General features: G+C 48.6%; 1 protein-coding gene across 1 annotated transcript in view; it reads right to left on the bottom strand.

The window, feature by feature from the left end:
• PID1 (phosphotyrosine interaction domain containing 1) overlaps window positions 1-12,278 on the bottom strand; it is a 90,459-nt gene extending 78,181 nt beyond the window's left edge. Inside the window, exon 1 of the mRNA XM_082318992.1 lies at window positions 12,196-12,278. Within this exon, the coding sequence (XP_082175118.1) occupies window positions 12,196-12,225 (30 nt within the window). The 5' untranslated portion in view covers window positions 12,226-12,278. The remainder of the gene's footprint in view (window positions 1-12,195) is intronic.
• Between the last annotated feature and the right edge of the window lie 6,669 nt (window positions 12,279-18,947).

Here is an 18,947-nt window from a genome sequence, read left to right as displayed (position 1 = left end):
AGCGATGCTCTGAGCCTGCTGCTGGGGCAGCCGCCATGGCCCCACACCGACCCTCCTGCGAGGGACCCACACTCCCTTTTCCCCTCGCAGAGGGGAGGAACCGTGCGACTGTGACGCTTGTTACCGCTTCCACAAATATTTTGTAAAGTGGGTTTCCCCCACCCCAAAGCAAGCGGATGGTGAGCTCACAGCGTGACACAGACGTTCCTCTGTCGGATATGTAGCAGCCCCTTATCCAAACACCATTAGGGCTCGGTCCGGAATGACTTCAATAACACACGCTTTCGAAAAAGAGTAATACACAAACGTTCAGTTCAGCTCTCTTAAACATTAAATCTTGTCACATATATCTACTCTTCAAAAAAAAAAAAGGAAGAAAAAAATCAGATAAGCTTTGGACTCTTAAAACACATGAAGTAAAAGAAACACAGAGTAACTCCACTGGCATTAGCAATAGCACTTAGATTTATACATTATCAAGATCTGAATTTGGACCAAAAAAAAAGACCCGCATATAGGCAGGGGCAAAGTTTATCCCCAAGTGATCAAAATGACATCTCTTTAGACATTAATGGCTTCTGAAATTCTCGAGCTTGATACAACATTAGTGATTTAAATGCCAAACCACATTCACTTCGTTTATCTTGGAAAGCTCCACATCCATGCAAGAACACCCTCAGACTATAACAGAGGAATGAAAGGTCAGGCTGTTACTTCCAGAACCGGCTCAGTAAACTTCAGAACAAACAAGGTACAGGCATTTCCCTGGTCAATGCTGCCCACTGCATGTGGCTATTTTTCTATCATGTAAGCAGCATGAACAAGTTCTGATGTTGAGAAATAAAAATCCTATCCTGAAAAAACAATATAAATGCCCTCTGAAAATAATATAAACCAACCAGAAGTGAGCTGTTTCAGTGCAAGGTTTCTGCAGCTGGGGCTCCCGGGCTGTGCCTGACCCCAGACCACTCACAGACCTCTCTGGTCCCCAGCTGCCAACGTGCTCCTCCTACCCCCAGAAGTTCTACATCTCTACAAAGAATTTTGCCTTAGTTCAAAGCCTCCTTAGATTCTGCCTTTCTGACAAACATCCCCATTTACCTTCACCTGTACAGACCTTGCTGCCCCACACAGCTGGACCCCTGCTCTGACCAGCTGGAGCCCAGTCCCAGGCTCAGAAAAACGATGGGAGCTTATCCGACCACAGGGGTGAAATCCCTAAGCTGCAGCTCTGGAATGTCTCTTTCCAGGTGAAGATCTTGCCATAACTCATTTCAGCTAGCGCTTGCAGCTCATGATCTCTTCAAACGTGACTCTCCTTCAGGGAGATGAGCTCCACCACTTCTGCAGCCTGAAACTTGTCAGCATTTTAAACGTGAGAAGGATGTAGGAGAGTGGCTTCAGGATAGGAACAATTAAGCAGTGACTAACGAGAACTTCAGTGAATATTTTTCACTGTCCTGAAGTGCCAGGGCTTTTCATCACCTTTGATTATGAAAGGTAGTTGTCTCATTCATTTAGAGACTCGTCCCAGGCTTGCCGTGATGCACAGAAAGGCTGCCCTTCACCCCTGCAGACCCTGCGGCAAGCCCAGTACTTCTGATGGGGCTATTTCCTACACCAGGCAGCCCCAGTCCCCACTGGCCACCCCCAAGGAAATGATCTGAACTCCATCCATGACAGCTGTTGAGATCCCAAGTCTTTGCAGCGGGGTAACTCCTTGGAAGTGTGCGTCCCATTACAGAGACAGAAACTGCAGGACTGTGAAGGGGAGGCAGAAGGAGTCACATGCAACCTCAAAGCTACAAGAAAGAGAAAGAATTGAATGTTGCAACACTGATCTGTGGGAAAAGGCAAACAACAGCAGAACCTACCTCGGCTTCTGTAACATTTCAAACTGTGCAACTCTTCCTTCTACAGCAACTCTGTATTTTAGAGGTACAAGATTAAAACATTGCCCTTTGAAAATGTTACACATCCTAGCACCAAGCTTCAGGCTCTTTAATGAAAAAAAAAAAGAGCCTCTAAACACCAGATCAAAACAAAACAGTCACTCACTGACAAATGCTTCCTAACATTCCTTATAAACCACTGAAAAATTGTATTGCCATCTCAAATGGCAGGATAAAAGTTAATGGATTCAAAGGCATGGAGATAAGACTGCATTCTTAAATCCGGGTGATTTAACGCACATTTATCAAAGTGAACTGTTCCATCTCGTAGAAGTAACATCCCTTCTGCAGACCTCAGCACTGATGCTCCACCAACAAGAATGAGACAGAGAGATTTCCACTTCCTCCATCTTCCCAACCACGTTTCCCAACAGGCAGCTTTGTTGGTGGCCGTGCTGCACAGCCGGCGGAGCCAGGGTCACAAATCCACAGTTCCCAGGGGCAGCCCAGCCCACGAAGGGGGCAGGCTCAGAGCCGGGGCCGACCCCTGTGCCTCGTCCTCAGCTGGAGGATCACCAGCTTTGGTGTCTCGGGAACCACTGCTCTTCGTTGCCTACCAGAAAAACTAACCACCCAGCACTCTAACAGCACCCCTCATCCCTCCAGCAGTTCATTTTAGCAGGAGGCACCAAAGCTGTCTTTACTATCAGGATTTTCCTCAAACACGCGGTACCAAGCTCAACAGGCCCTTTCAACCAAACTATCGAGAGGACCAGCATAAAATTTTCAAAATATCCTTCCTTCTGATTCTAATCCAAACAACAGAGCACAGCTGTGAAAACTGAAGCCTGTGCAGATCCACGCTGTACAGGCTCCCGCTTAAAAGCACTGGGACAAGATTCAAGCTTCTATGTTTTCTGATTCAAATTTACGGTCAGGCATAGAAAATTCCTGTGGACTAGGGAAAAAAGAAAGAAAGAAAAAAATAAAAAACCAAACCACAAAGCAAAAAAAAAAAAACCACCCCACATTAAAACTGATTTAATATCATTCAGCAATGCTGGAACTGGCAGCACAGAAAGCAATACGGACACTACAGGATAAGCAAGCCAGCCACAGAAATATCTCACTTCATCCTCTGCACACACATGCAAATGCTTCTAGGTTTGGGTTCACCTCTGCCTTAAAATAGCTACATATGAGAAATCTGTTAAATTGCCTGTTTCTGTACCTGGAAGTAATACTTCCTCAGTCCCCTCACAAACGATCCCATGAAAAACATCACTCAGCCCATCAGACAATTTGAAATCCCCAGCTGCAAAGCGACACACAGCCAAAATCCTCTCTCCAATCTTTATATTGACTTACTCCTGTTAATCTGATGCTTAAACTGTCAGTTTTCGTGAAGATGAAAGAAATTCACTGCTGTCTTCTGCAGACACACAGTGCAGCGAGCCAGGGCAGACGTACACGCTATGCCTTGACATCCAGGCAGCTCGGGGAGCTGCAGCTTGGTGCCTGCTTAAGTTCAAAAAAGTACTTTTCTGGTTAAAAACTGGAAAAAAATAATAAATTCCAGATGGAAAAGCTAAAAATGGGCAAAAGGTTCTATTAAATAAATAGTCTCAAATCAGGAAAAAAAAAAAAAAGATTAAAACCCTGTTTTTGAAGTCTGATATATTTTTTCTAACAATTTTGCTGTTTGTCTTTACACTCTCTAGCTCCAAGCTGGAGCCAGAAGAACCAGCACACCATGACACAACTGTTCTCGTGGTGCTCCTCTCCCCAGCAGAAGGAAATACTAAAAAACTGAGGACAGGATTTCTTAACATAGCAAAGCCAAGTTCAGCATATTAATTTGGACTGGATAGTTTTAACAAATAACAACAGAATTTTTGTTTGGCTGTTTTTTCAACCAGAATGACTGGAGGGAGGGGTAATTCCCGCCCCCCCCCCACCAAGAAACTATACCATTTTCAGGTCAGTATCATCCTCATTGGTTCAGAAAGCACAGATTAATCCTGACAGCAGGAAAGCTCGTCCCCAGCTACAGGAAAGCCGCAGAGCAGCTGAGATTCGCTCCAGAGAGCCTCCCCCTGCAGCCATTGAGAGGGAAAATGCTGCGTCCGCCCGTCCTTTTTGTCTCTCAACACCCAGGCTCAGGGAGGGAATGGAGAGCTAGGAACTTGCAGGCCCAGATGATGTATTTATGTTGCCACCATCACCACGGAGGTCCCATGCCCTTGGTCCCCTGCAGACCCCAAACGCCTCTGTCCTGGCCTCCAGCCAGCAGTCACTCTCAGGAAGAAGCTCCATAGCATAGAGGAATGTTTGTTTTAAATCACACAAGACAAACTTTCTGGATCTCTTGTAACAACCCAGTAGGTGGGATTGCTGCCCTGCTCTCAAACCCAGCCAGGCCCAAGGGTGGTACTGACCCCAATGGAGCTTGAACCAGATCCCACTGCGAGATCTTCCACCGGTGGGACCAGATTCTGAAATCACTTCTCTCCAGGCACTGAATGACTGGACAAGTTTTCAGAAGGGTAAAAAGCTGTCTGGAAAAGCCTGGTCCTAAATGGAGGCGCTGAATACTTGAAAACTTACTCCAGGGTCATTCTGAAAGCTTCACACGAAACGTGTGGAATAACCACCTCTCAAACCCAGAGGGAGCTTGGCACAGGAAGAAAGAGGTGGCCACAAATCTGAGCTTCAGGACATTTAATTAACTTTCTATCTGCTCTCAGTGTTCTTGGCAGTTCCCATCAAATATATCTGGAGAAAATGTGTTTGCATGGGGAGACGTTTGGAAGTTGCCCGGCATGACACAGGCCCAACACCGTGAAGGGGTACAGCACAGGAGCGCCGACTGCGCCGGTGCTACAGCAAGGGGATCCCAAACCAAACAGCACTGCACTCGCAGCATAGCTCGGTGAGTAAAACTTGTTATTAGTAACTCAGGTCAGAAATGTAGCTGTTAACATTGTCTGGAAGCACAACCAGCCATTAAGCTGTGAGAGGGGAGTGAAACAGCTCAAAAAAGGTCCCTGACCTGCTCCAGATCTCCAACCCCCTCCCTTGAAGCACCCAATACAATGTAGCAGGGGAAGCCTGCAAGAGAACAGAGACAAACAGCTGGAATGGCGAAATTTTTTACATTTCCACATCAAGATTGGAATTACTACCATTGATAATCAATTTGCCAGAAAAGTGGTTAACTATTTAAATGCTCCCGATGAAAACACATATGAAGGTTCTTCAAAAAGACCAATACTTTAGAAGCCATCACTAAACTGCTAAGGTAAGGGTCAGTGCAACAAGATCAACTTAATCATTCTGAGTACGTGTATAATTTTGTTGAAGTGCCATCATTAAAAGAATATCAAATACGAGAAATGCTCAAAACCTTAAGAAAAAAAAAGTTGTGTATCAAAGATTTATATTTGCCACTCCATATTTTCAGTATTTCAGCAGGAAAAATGAATCATAAAAAGCCATACTAGGTCTTCTCAAGACACATTTACAATCACCCACATTCAAAATCTTTCGTCAAAGTTCCGATGCACTTACTCAGAAACAGCCCAGAAGACTAACACTACTGTCACCTGTAACTTTTCCAGCTATTATTTGAAGTGCAAATAAGTTCCATTATTATACATGAAAGCACTGGGAGAGGGGCGGGGGTGAACAAACAAACAAGAAAGTACTAAACATTGCTTAAAGGGACTTTTCAGCTACACATTTACATGTCTGGGCCTAGCACACCTCCCATCGCCCAGCTGAAGGTCTGTCTGCTGCGAACACAATCACACCTGGAAGGAAATGGTAACACTCTGGACACACCACTGCTGACTGTCCTGCTGGCTGCCACCAGGGACAAAGACAAAATAAGAAACAGGCAGTTAAAATTCTGAACTACTTAGACTGAATGCTTTAGTTTGTCTTCCTTCAAGGAAATCACTGCTTTTTTTTTTTTTTTTTTAATTATTTTTCTTGGTCATCAAACAGGCTGTCAGCTTCATAAACAGAAACTAGTAGTACACTATAAATGAACCCTTAAGATCATTTCCCAGGGGGCTTTCCACAAGGCAGTCACTGATTTTGATTTTTCTTTTGGTCATAGAATGCTTCACAAAATTAGCATTTTTCCAGAGCCATTCAATTTCTACAAAGGATAAATAATGTAGAAAAAAGGAACTGCCCAAGCTAAGTGGTGCCAGATGAGCTTGCTGGAATCACAGAGCTTTGTTTTAAAGATCCCGACTGCTGTAAAGTCATAGCAGCACACTAGTGCAAAAACTTTGATGCCTTGAAAGATATCCTGAAGCTACATAGCGCCAAAACACTGGGCTGTAAGGCTTCCCGGATGTTTGCATCCACATGACTTAAGCTTAAATTTCAAATACTTTTCACTTTTTCCTTCTGACATAATATTTAATAAAACCAGAGCTCAGTAGTAGCATCAGTCCTGCTACACATGTCTTGCAGCAGTTTCTGCCTAGACAGCTGTTTGTGTGCTTTACACTTACAACCTGTTTGTGTTTGAAGAGTTTTTCCATACGCTTTTAAAAATTGGAAAACAATTGTTTTGACTGACTGTATACTGCATTTTTTAATAAATGTATGTATCTGAACACCAAGCATATAATAAAGAGACAAGAAGTTCATTTTGAAAGCACCAACAGCACCTGAAAACCACAATATGTCTGAACAGATGCAAATAAGCATTGTCATAAAACCACTGTGCCTGTGATTACCTCGAAGCCGTTACACAGGGGAAATGCTGCCCAGAGCTGACTTCTCTTTAGGGAAGAGCTTCAATGTTCACGACATGGGAAAGGTGTTTGCTGTGTATACTAGGTGGTAGCGGATGCACGTAATATGCATGCATTTAGCAACAGAGTCTATCATCCCCAAATCTAAAAGTATCAGTAGATTCAAGATGCACAGTTACAGGGTACAGTAACAAATCCTAGCAAAACAAGCGATGTGTTTATGAAGCCTCGGAGGGCAGTGCTCACAGGTAGGCCAGAAAGTGAGCAATGATACCCCCAATACTGCTGCTTTCTCTTTTTTAACTTCATCAATACCTGCACTGTGTTTTTTACTGCTATATATTAACCATGCGGAGGTAGATTACACCAACAACTCAAAGACTACGGTAAAGCAACCTTATGCAAACGTATTTCCCATGGACTTCAGAGGGGCTGCACAAGTTACATGATGGCAAAATTAAGCCTTTAGGTTCAGGGAATCAAACTTGCCCAAGCAAAGAAGGACCTGAAGCTTCCTGCCTGACATCACCCACTTCCCTCCGTCTCATCTCACCCACCTGCAGCTCTCCCCCACAGTATTTCACAGCACACTAGAAGAGATGCAGAACTCTATTTTATGAAAGAAATAAATTCTAGCAGCATGAGAATATGCTGAAGCCATCCGCTACTAGAACATTGCCCAGAAATGGCCCAGAACTGTGGGTTTTGGTAAGAATATTGAATTTCCGGATGAGTAGACAGAGAATCACTGAAGTCCTACTGTGAACACTTGGCCATTTGCATGCTCTTATGAAGCCAATTCACCAAGCAATGTCCAGCCCTGAAGCAGGGAGGCAGCTGGCCGGGCTTGGGGCAGGCCCAGATGACAGCAGAAACCAAGCGACCACTTGGCAAGAGGCAACTGCGTGCCCAAGAAAAGCATCTGAAACAGCATCATTTTCCCACCCGGACCCACAGGGAGAGGCAGGACATGGGATGGGAGCCGGCTCTGCAACACGGCACCCTGTCTGCTCCCCACTACCTGACCCCCGCTCGTGTGAGCCCACCAACTGTACCACCTGCAGAAGAAAAGCGAGAGCTTCTCCAAAAGGAGGGCTCATGGGCACAGCTCAGCTCAGGGATGCCCAGCATTACAGCACAAGGGCAGGCAGCACCAGCACCACTGCGTTTCATGCTCCAGGGGAAAATGTATTTGGACATGGTGATCCCTATTAGCCACATGTGTTAAGAGAAGCAGGAAAACTTATAAACAGGGCTTATAAACAGCATGACCTCGGAAACTATGCATCCACTGGGATTTATTATCTAGAAACAACGTCTGGCATCAAGCTTCCAGGAAAATTTAGGTTTCAAAGCAAATAGCAGTCGTCTCTCAGACAGGCACGCGAAACTGCACGAAGACCTCGCTTGTTTTCAAAAACCACTTCAGGGTCCTCACGGGAGCATCACTGAGGCCCGCGGCTCCGAAATCCCAGCTGCTCCACTGAGGGCCCCTGACCTTCACATCCCAAACCAAGCACAGAGGGTACATTTGGAAATAATTTTAAAGAAAAATTTCAGAAGGCTTTCAGCATCATCTCAACCAGTGCCGCTACCACAAATGTCAAGCCAAAAATCAAAGCGCGCTGCTTACAACCATCGATATGCTCTGCTGCAAACACAGTGATGAAAACCATACCCAAAAGGTACAGCGAGCCCTGGGCTGGAGCCCCAGCATTCCCAGCAGGAAGAACAACGCTTAAATACCTGAAGCACCCCCTGGTCGCTACTCCAGCAGAGGAGACAGGGAGGCACTCGTGTGTCCAGTACATTCACCCACATTTTACTGAACACAAACCAGGCATGCCACCACAGAAATCAGAGGGGAAAAAGTCTTCAAAAAAGACACAGTCCCAGATCACCTCTTTTACACTAAGCATGAATAATGCTAATTCCTGTATTACCTGCAAAATCACAACCTTCTTGAGTACCACACCAGAAACTTGCTGATCCCTACAGTATACTCCTGCAACGTCCCAGCTGTGCGGTTTCCCATGTAACTGACTGTCCCACAAACTTTGGAGAAAATACACGTAACTTCAATGTTGCTATAGGTGAATGAAATCACAAAAGGGGAAAGGAAAGGAACAGCAGAAGAAAAAGCAGGCTTCACTGTATTATATTTTCAAGGAAATTCCAGAAACCTAGATATTGACACTTTTCTAGCACTGCATTTTTGTAACCCAGCTGCTGATGACACTTCGTTCCTATTGCGTATGCGTGAGCTCCACTGCTGACCTCACTACTGGAATTGTACACGTCTAATCAACGCCAAAAATTTCAGCACAAACTGTGAAACCTTGACAGTACCGAGCACATTTGGAACAAAAGTAGCTTTTACATGAACGGCCACAGACTAGAAACACGCAGCCTTGTTATACACTGCGTGAGACTGGGAAAGGAGACCCGCAAGCCATAGATGACTGTGTCAGAACATGACAGAAGTCTTCATGCCACAACACTCGCTTCCATTTAAGTTAAACATACACAGCTCCACTTAGCAACGAGGGCAGGACTGACCCACACCAACAGGCAGTCACTTCCAAAGTCGGTTCATACTTTCCCTTACAGAACCAGGCCAAAAGAAATATTCTGAAAGATGAAAATATTTTCACTGCTGTTTTACTTAGGACGGAACTGCACTTCACCGTGGCTGGATCTTAATGCAAGATGCATCTGGGTCAAAATTATGCCACTTACAACTCACACATGAAAATATTAAGAGAGCTGAGCCAGCTTCACGCTTTCTGCACCCATACATCAGCTCAAAGAAGAACCTATAGAAGACAGGGCTGGACCTGCCATTATACATCCCCCAAATATCCTGCAGTAGTGACTTGGCGTAACTCGTAATCGCAGAACACATGAATAGAGACCACAAGACGTCATCTACTCTACCCAGTGACCAAATAGCCCCCTACTACAACCAAAATCCCATGCCCAGCACCCTCCAACACATGCTTGCTAGCCAGGACAAACAGAAGGTCCCCCTTCAAACCCCGATGACACCAAGATTTGTTTCACAGCAGCTGGGTGCCAGGAGAGAGGGAGCTTGGGACAAAGAGAGCAATGTGGGACACCTGAAACTGAATTAAGATGTTGAGGGGGAGAAAGAAGGGAATAAACAGGTATTTATTGCCTTTCATAAGCTCTCCTCAGGGGGGCCAGGCAGCGCTGCCAGCAGCTCTGGCCAGGCTGGTGATGTACAACCTGTAGTTCTTGGGGACAGAAGGAGAGATCGGGCTACTTGAACTGACCAGGTTTCAAAGTTCTTTTGGAAAAAAAAAAAAATTCAAAGGTGTTGGGGATATTAGCTAGTCTACTGCCCATGCAACTCTGGCTCATGTGAAATATGGATTAGGATCCAGCTCCCAATTACAGGATCATATCCTAGTTACTCCCAGCATCCTTCCACTCACTGTATTCATTTTGTTCACTATGCTGCTATTTAAACTCTTATGTGAACACAGAATTATTATGGGCTTCTTGTGGCTTTTCCAAGGCTTTCCCCTTCTCATCATTTTAGGAGCTGGTACAATTCCAAAGCATCATTTAATTCTGCAATTTTGAATCCCTCTGGCTTGTTTTTTTGGAGCACCTACAGCTCTTCATACACTTCCCCGGCAACTCCTGTTGGCAAGAAGCACAGTTAAAGGCACTTAGCATTTTGGGAGGCTCAGGATGCCTGCAGTCTCCAGCTAGAGGTGACCAACAGTAGGTTGCACAAAGCCAGTGGCCGCTGCTGAGAACTTTGGTGCTTGTGGCTCCCCTTGAACGACAGGGAAGAGCACGGGCTCCCCTCGCTATAGGCCTGCGTTGTGCTGCAACAGGTAAGCGAGAGGCCCAGCGAGCATCCCCCTTCCAGGCAGCCCTGGTCCCCCACGGCACGTGGCCTTTCCCACCCACTCCCTCAGGCAAGATCCCTACCAGCACACAGGATACGTGAGGCAGCTGAATAAGGTTACACTTACAACCTTACTCTGCAAAACATAAGCACTTGGTTCTTTTTCACCTTACATGCTCTTGTAGGCAGTATCAGATATTTGCGATATCAGTATCTTATTATTTTTTACACCTCCTAATTCCACAAAGGGGGCACGTAGCCAGTCCATACAATCCAGACTAGCACATCGCTATTAACCTCAGCTTTCCCTTTCCCCTTCCCTTCCCTCACCTTCTCCTTTGCCCCTGACTGTTGGGTACAGCCTCACCTCAGGTCCTTCCCCTGCAGCAGCATTCCCCCCCGGGGACACCACTCCTCCAGAGCACAGGTGATACAGGTGCTCCCACCTCCACAACCGGCCCAAGATCACTAACTCCTTAACACAGGTGATCTTGCTGCTTGTGTTCAGTACAGAGAGGTTGCTGGCTAACATGGGGAAACAAATAAATAACAACACACTCACATAGTTTTTACTCTGGAATCCATAAACTATGGATGTGGCACATCATTTCTATCCACCAAAAATCATGTTTCTCGTTGTAGAGAAAAGTATGTCTTTTTAAGAACAGGAATTATTCCCATTAACTGGCTGGTGCAGATTAAAGCTCACGGACCTGCTCAGATTGGCTTTACTCAACTCAAATCAAACCACTGAATTTTCTGCTTGATGATATCAAAGCAAATTCTCAATTTGAATTGCAAAAGCAATAATAACCTTTTCTTGTCATCAGCTAAGACCATTGATTCTTACTTGAAACATCCAGTTCTCTCTCACTAAACACTTGCTCTGGAAAACTATATGAAGTCAACACAGTGGAACTACAAAGTAAGTTTTATTTCATCTTGCTCTCCGCCTGTCTCAGATTTCACCCTGAATATGAAATATGCATAAAAGCATACATTAAAAAAAAGACAGAGCCCAGGGCTAGCCAGAGCCCGACCCGCTGCAAGAGGGTGCGGGCCGCCCGGCGGGGCGTGGAGAGGCGGCGCGGGGGGACCCAAGTTCCCAGGAGCCATCCGGACCTGTGGATTTAGGGGAGGCAAACGGCTCCCGCAGGATTTTGTGTCGCCCGCGGATGCAGGCGGCGGCGGGGCTCCCCCTCACCTGAGGGGTGCGCGGGGAGAAGCCCCCAAACAGCGCTTCCCCCGCCAAAACCCCACCGAGCCGCGTCGCCTCCCGGGGCCGGGGTGGCCGCGGCCGCGCCACCCCCGCCCGCCGGCACCAAAGCCCCGCCGGGAGCCCCGGAGCCGCCGGGCAGCGGCAGCCGGGACCCGGGATGCTGCCGGGCAGCGCCTGCCTCCCTCCCCCCGCACTGTGTCTGTCTGTGTGCGTGTGTACGCGTCTGTGCGTGTCTGTCTGAGTGTGTGCGTGCGTGTCCCGCTCCCCCCCCCCCGCACACCCACCCTCCGCGGAGGCAGGGGAAGAAGTTGCAACAAACTCCCGATACCGGGGGGTGATGCTCCGCCGGCTCCGCTCCCACCACCACCACAGCCCCCGCCGCCCTCCTCGGGCAGCTCCGCGGCCCCGGCCCCCGCCCGCGCCTACCTGCAGCCGCTCCGTGGCCGGCTGCCACATGGTGCCGCGGCGGCGGGAGGCGCTGCCGAGCGGGCGCCGAGCGCAGCTCTCTGCGGGCGCGCTCCCCTCCGCGCCGCGCCGCTCCCCGCCCCGCCCCGCCGCTCCGCCCACGCCCCGCCCACGCGTGTCTGCCGCGGGGGCGGGGGCCACAAGCAGCGGGGGGAGCGACCGTCCCGTCCCGCGGCACCGCACCCCCGCGGGGTGGCCTCCACCTGCGGCCGCTCCCCGGGGACCGGCGCGGCGCAGCCCTGCCCGGCTGCCGGCAGGCTCCGGCGCGCCCCGGCATCGCTCTCCCCGGGCAGAGGTGCCAACCGCCCCGCTTGCACTCGCTGTCCGCTGCCTGGGAGGACGGAGGGGGGCCCCAGGGGCGCCCTCCCCAGGGGCAGCCTTCCTCACGGGCAGCCTTCCTCATGGCAGCTGAAACTTTTTCCTCCTCTTCTTCGAGAGGTTTACACCACTCCCAAGCCAGCAGGACGCTGCCCTGCTCCGTACGGCCCTGCCCCTGCCCAGGGCATTGAAGGGGCAGGGAGCACAGGGAGACACCGGCTGGGGTCGGGATCTCTCCTGTCCCGTCAGCCCGCGGGTGGCCGAGGGGCCTGCGCCACGCCAGCACTGAGCTCAGCTGTTTCACAGCACTGGCATCAACAGCTCCGGCAGGGCAGGGACGGGCTTTGGGGTCTGTCTTCTCCTGCTATGGAGTGGTAAAAGACCCCATAGTGCGTCTCGACCGCCTTTCGCCACAAACAACCCGAACCTCTGGTGCTACATTTGGGGTGCGGACAGAGGAGTGGGGGCACAGCGCCATGGGGAGCTGCCGCAGCACTGCCGAAGCTGCACTCGCCCTCGCCTTCCATCCCAGGCCCCAGCTGCGCTTCTGGCTCCTCCTGCCCCTGCCCTGCGTGAGGCCTGAGCCATGGGAACCACAGAAATACCAGCATTTCCACCCCCTAAGCCTTGCAGAGTAGGGAGCAGCAGATGAAGGCACAGCACTTGCAGTCGACAGATTTGTTTCCAAACACTGAGGTGCAAAACCTCATCTCCTGCTGTCCCCAGTCCCGGCTGTACCCACAGCGCGCACCCAGCTCCCCCCAGACCTGCTGGATACACCCGCACTGTGGCTTACTGGAGCTACACCACAGCGGCAGCACCAGTCACAGCTCCAGCCGCCACACGGGCATATAAGGAAAATTGTTGTCAATGTTATTAAAATAACGTATGAATCGCAACGTTCACGTCACCCTCACAATTATCTGACTTGATGTTTCCATCTCCTTAGATAGATCTGCTCCGTAGCACCTGTTGGGCAGGGGAGGCGATTCTGCTGCTGGCCTCAAGTGAGCTGTTGGCTAACAGCACCCTAACCAGGCATGGAATGTCCCTTCACACAGTAAAAGGCAAAAAACCAGACCTGAGCCCTCTTCTGCTATCCAGGAGGTTAAAGGCAAAAACGTCCAGAAGTACCTAAATGACTTTGGTGCTTGGGTGACATTTTAAGACGGGGCAGAGCCACATCCTGGCTGCCAGGCACAATGGAGGGAGCAGTGCCAGGAGCGCGGCGCAGCCATGGGGCCCGGGCTGCCCTGATCCAGCCCAGAGGGAAGCAGTGGGGGCGGCGGGGGGGGGGCTTTCCCACAGCTCTGCCCCAGCACTCACAAGGGCACGTGCACGCTCTGCCCCTGGCTTCTGCAGTGACACGCAGGCATTGCTCTTCCCAGCGGAGATCAGAAATGCCACAGAAAAGGGAAAGTCTCTGCAGGCTCCTGAACTGCACCAAAGAACATTTTTCCAGGCACAAAGGCACCCCCAGCCCTCCCCGCTGACCTGAGGCCGCCCAGGCAGCGCCTCACACTTGGGTGCCTGAAGGATTTGGTAAAAAACCAAAGGAGCATGTGTCATACTTGTCCTGAGCACTAACCACCACACCCCGCAACCTGCAAGCCAGGCTCCCAAACGCGCTGCAGGTGCGTGAGCCCGAGGGGCAAGTGGGATATCATTTCAGTGTCGGTGCTTTAAATAGCAAAGCAAAGCAGTATTTAAGGGCATCTTCACAAAAAGCCAGGGTTTGGGGTGGCATCAGGTTCACCCGCAAAGAAACGCTGTCCCAACACCCTGAGACATGTTGCAGGATTCGGGTGAGACTGCATCTAGTCAGAGTGAGGCCTCAATGAATGTGAACTTTTAAATTGTTTCTGAGAACACTTCACGGGTACATCCCTTAGCAGTGACGGCCTAATTAAAGCAATTCAAGTCTTGCAGCTTCATTTACTGATGCATCACCCTCTGCTCTCCAGAAAGGGAAGCACTAACCCTGCACCAGCTCCTGACCGAGACACCCACTGGAGCTCTCCCCTTCCCACTCGCTGAGCAAACGCTGTGTCCCGTTCACCCTCTTGTTTCTTCTGACTGATTCTTACACTCCTGTGCATTTTCTAAAAGCCTTACTCTTCCTCAACTGAACTCTGGAGCAGTTTCATTGATCCTTCCCATATGGGTAAATCCTCCCACCACCCCTGCCTGAACCAGCTGGGAGCAGGCACAACCCGGGCTGTCCTCAGCAGCAGTGCACAAAGGAAGTTCAGGATTTGCAATTAGCAGGAGACCAACCCTATGGCTGGAGGCTGCTTCTCTCTTAGTTTACATGACTTTTATACAAACTAAAACAACTGGGAGGGAAATCTGCATTTACTGCAAAATGGGTGGCAAGTTATTAGAACAAACAAGCAGAAACAGTTGCTTACTCAATTTCCAAAAGGATGAGAAAACAGAGAAAATGAATGCTGTAGGCTTCAGACTGAGGTTGTATGAGAGGAAGGTAGGAATATGCTTACGGGTAGAGAGGAGCAGCTTGACTGCAGATTTCTGAAATCAAACTGGTTGATTAAAACGTAATCTGTGAGCTGAGACAGCGAGCAGTGCTGCGGGGACAAGACAGCTACGGAGCCACCCTGCTTGGGTTTGTTCAGCCTCCAGGAGTGCTCGAGCATCCCATGGGTTACAGCCATGTCAAGAAAGTCAGCCCTGCCTTTGCCCTTTCAGACCTGCCCCACGACACCCCTGCGGGAAACTCGCTTTTTTGTCAGGGTGGCCAGGGCACCAGCCAGAGCCCAGCTCAGGAAATGACCAGTTAAACTTGGGTGACTTCATGTCACAGTCTCACTAAGATGAGGTCATTTTTACCTAGACTTTCTAATATTTTAATCCAAGCATCATTTTTATTGGGTATCTAAGCTGTTCTGCATTAGGTAAGTTCTGCTCCCAGCCAGTCAGAAATCTTTTGCATTTGCTTAAATAAATAGTGTGAATTCATATTTCCAGGATGTACCCTGTTCCAGAATGTGCCTGTAAGAAGATACAGATATTTTTTCTATTAATTTTCCTTTTACTGTGCCAAATTGTGGAGTTTCTCTTCTTCTAATAAGTTAATATTAAGACAGTTCTTTCCAAAGACTGCAATACATTACACAGGTTGGTCCCACTTCTCTCAGGCTCCTTCACTTCCGTGCTCACAGGACAGAAATACTGGAGCCAGGGGAGTTCTCTCATTTCAAAGGGGAGTATGTGATGCAATAGGACCAATTTCGCTTCTATTCACACAGTAAAGCTGAAGTGTTTCCAGTGACTCCAGGATATTTTCTCTCTTTTAATGGCTCCTACTTATTTAGTTTGTCTTCCTTTTGCACCATCTCATACCCTAATGTAAGGTGTTTATAGCAACATGGCTCCTTTGCATTTGAAAACAAAAATAAACTCACCTTTTTTTTTACTGTAGACATTGCCTTTATAATTAACTAAAATTGTCTAATTGCTGACCCCAATGAATTATTGGACTTCACAAGCTCCATTTAGCTTTAGGAGCACTATTACTTCTGACTGAAACATCACTAGAAGAGTCATTCAGTTATTTAAATGCTGCTTCCCCAAATATTGTGCAGACTTCGCAAATCCTGATTCCAAGATCCTCTTTTTGATTACACAAGTTTACAAAGTGTGCATGAGTCATTAAAAGCATCTTTTTTTTTTCCTTAAGAATTCAGTTTACCTTGGTTTTGCTTTTGCAGAGTAAGTTTGCCTAATTAGCAAATTTAATGTTGTGTAAAGTGCTGTAATTAATAACATATTTCCAAAATCTAAATACGCTCATTACTCTTAAACATGTTGTCAGCTTGCTCCAAGCAAATGCAGCGTCCTTGCATAGATAAAGGACGCCAGATACATTGTATGCATTTTCTGATAGCTTTCTGAAAAAATGTTTTGTGCCTAAGCAACCCGAAGTACAGTATCCAAGTAATTCAAACTGTTTTCTTTGACAACTATCATATTTTAACATTCAAGTTAACAATAAATATATTTTAATGTAGAACTTCATGTCTTGCAGATGGCAAAGCTACATAGGATGGCATGATCTCAACTTTATGTCATATAAATATGGAAGAGTAAATACCAAGTTAGAGATTTCCAGCTCCTGTGGCAGGATGCGTATTCTGGAGACTCGGCATGGGAGAGCTGCGGGGCGGGCATTGCTTGGGGAGGACACAGCCAGGGTGGGCCTCCAGCGCCGCGTCCGGCCGTGGGATGCAGGCAAGCAGTAGCTGGGGGCAGCGTCAGAGCATTGGTAGTTTGCAAATGCTGACAACAGAAACCTGCATTTTGAGGGGATTCAATCATGTGCAGGGTTCAGGGGCTATTGAGAAGCAACTTACATTATGGTGACATCTAAATGGCAGATATACACCCTTTGATAGGTACAGCAGCATCTGAAGATCTGGCTCTGCATTCCTTACCTGGCAGCTGCCTAAAGCATGGTTGCTGTTAAAGTAGGAGCAATTCAACAGCAAAGATGTCTCATTCAAACACTGGCAAAATGCAGACCACATATCTCCAAAGGTCCTTGACTTCCTTTCAGTATTGTGTTTTGGTAAATTGAAAGGGAAATTTATTTACGTGCTTGCTTACCGTATAATCCCAGCACTGCAGTACCCTTATTTAGGTAACCATTTTTATTCTTATTATGTAGGTGCATTGGGATGATTGCACAGAGACAGGAGTGCAGCTCCACCAAAGGTGGTTCAGCTGAGGCCGCTTCTGCTCACAGTGCATCTGGCTCATTATCCCCTTTGCAAGTATTTTAAAATGGCATCGGGAGATGCTATAAACCTGAAGCAATGTGGTGTTAATGATTTGTGAAATTGAGGCAGCAGTAAGTATCCCAGGGAAGGAGATAATTCAGGTTCTGCTACACCATATTCTCCCACCCATCCAGGCTGGGCTTGCTGGGTGTAATGAAGTCCTGATTTCCAATTGGTTTGAGAAGCTCTTGCTGGGGTTCCCATAGCAACCAGGTGTCTTTAATGGCCTGTGTTGGTGCCAAAAGAGGTTGCATCTCTGATTACCTCTTCAGCTGTAACTACCCCACTGCCTTCCCTGAGTACCCAGGTAGCTACTTCTCTTCCTCTACCAAAAATAACTTGGAGGATGATTTTGAAGGTGCCTGGACTAAATAAATTCATGCAATGCACAGGTAGAGGCCTATTTGGCTCTATTTATGTGATATCCCTTTTTTCTTCTCACCTTTTGGCCTCATCTTTAGAAAGGCAGGTATTTGCTCTCACTTCTCCCTCACATTGGCACTATACTGGTCCTACTCACAGCAGCAGTGAAAATAAGCCACCAAAGCCATGGTAGGTCAACAAGTGCAGAAGGGAGGTTGCTGCAAAGGTCTTGCATGGATTTAAAAGTCTGCATCAGTTCTGTGCAGGACAAAATATGTGATGATAAAAGGCCAAGCAAGTTTTATTCTTAGTATTCCAATCACCTCTGCCAGGCAGCACCTCCATCGCAGCCGGCGGGAGCCCCCGGTGAGTGAGAGAAGCAGGGGCGTCAGCCTCCCAGGAAACACAAATTCAATCTTTCGGAGCTGCCAACCTCCTCACATCAGTACTGACCATGCCCCTTTTTTCCTAACCAGCATCAGGAAAGAAAGGATGAATCTGTGGATTTTGGCAGCAGCCGGGCTGCGGGGGGAGGGCTCGGGCTCGGGGGCTGCGGCTGCACCAGCTCCCCGGGCGAAGGCGGCCTCCTGGCTCCGCGCCTCGGAGGCCTCGCGCCAGCCGGCAGGAAGCACCGGGCCGTGGGGAATTCAGGCCATCCGAATCTGGGCCACGGAGGCGGCGAGAAAAGCGCCTGGAGAAAGCAGGAGGAGGCGGGTGCAGCTGAGAGGCTGTGGGCCGGGCACCAGCCCCTCTGCGGGAGGCACACGGGCGTGGGGACGGGGAAAAGGCAGGGCAGGTGCAGGGAGTAGTTTTGGCAGTCACCAGTCTCCAGCTGCGGTGCTAGGAAAGGCTGAGCTATCCAGGGCTCCGGGGGGGCCAAGTGCGGGATGTGTCCCAAGGGATCCCCTCAGAGGAAGTGGGACTGGGAGGAGGGAGCAGCAAGGATGAGAAAGGGGAAAAACTCGAGGTTCAGAGCCTGAGGAAGCCAAAGGACAGAGGGGTTTGGGGGCGGTGATGACATGTGGGGGGCAAAGGAAAGACCAGGGAGACAGGACGGGAGAAGTCCTCACCTCCCCAGGGAGTGTTCCCACCACAGCACCAGTGACACAGCTGTTGGCCAGACACCTCCTTGCAGGGACAATGACATTTCCCAGACAGCCTCTAGCAGCAAATCTTGCATTAACATACCCAAAGAAGCACAAGTCCAGCTCTTAATGCACCAATTAATCTTGT

Source organism: Platalea leucorodia (genome assembly GCF_965183815.1).
Source record: "Platalea leucorodia genome assembly, chromosome: 8".
NCBI classification, from domain to species: Eukaryota; Metazoa; Chordata; class Aves; order Pelecaniformes; family Threskiornithidae; genus Platalea; species Platalea leucorodia.
This window is presented reverse-complemented; position numbering and strand designations above follow the sequence as displayed.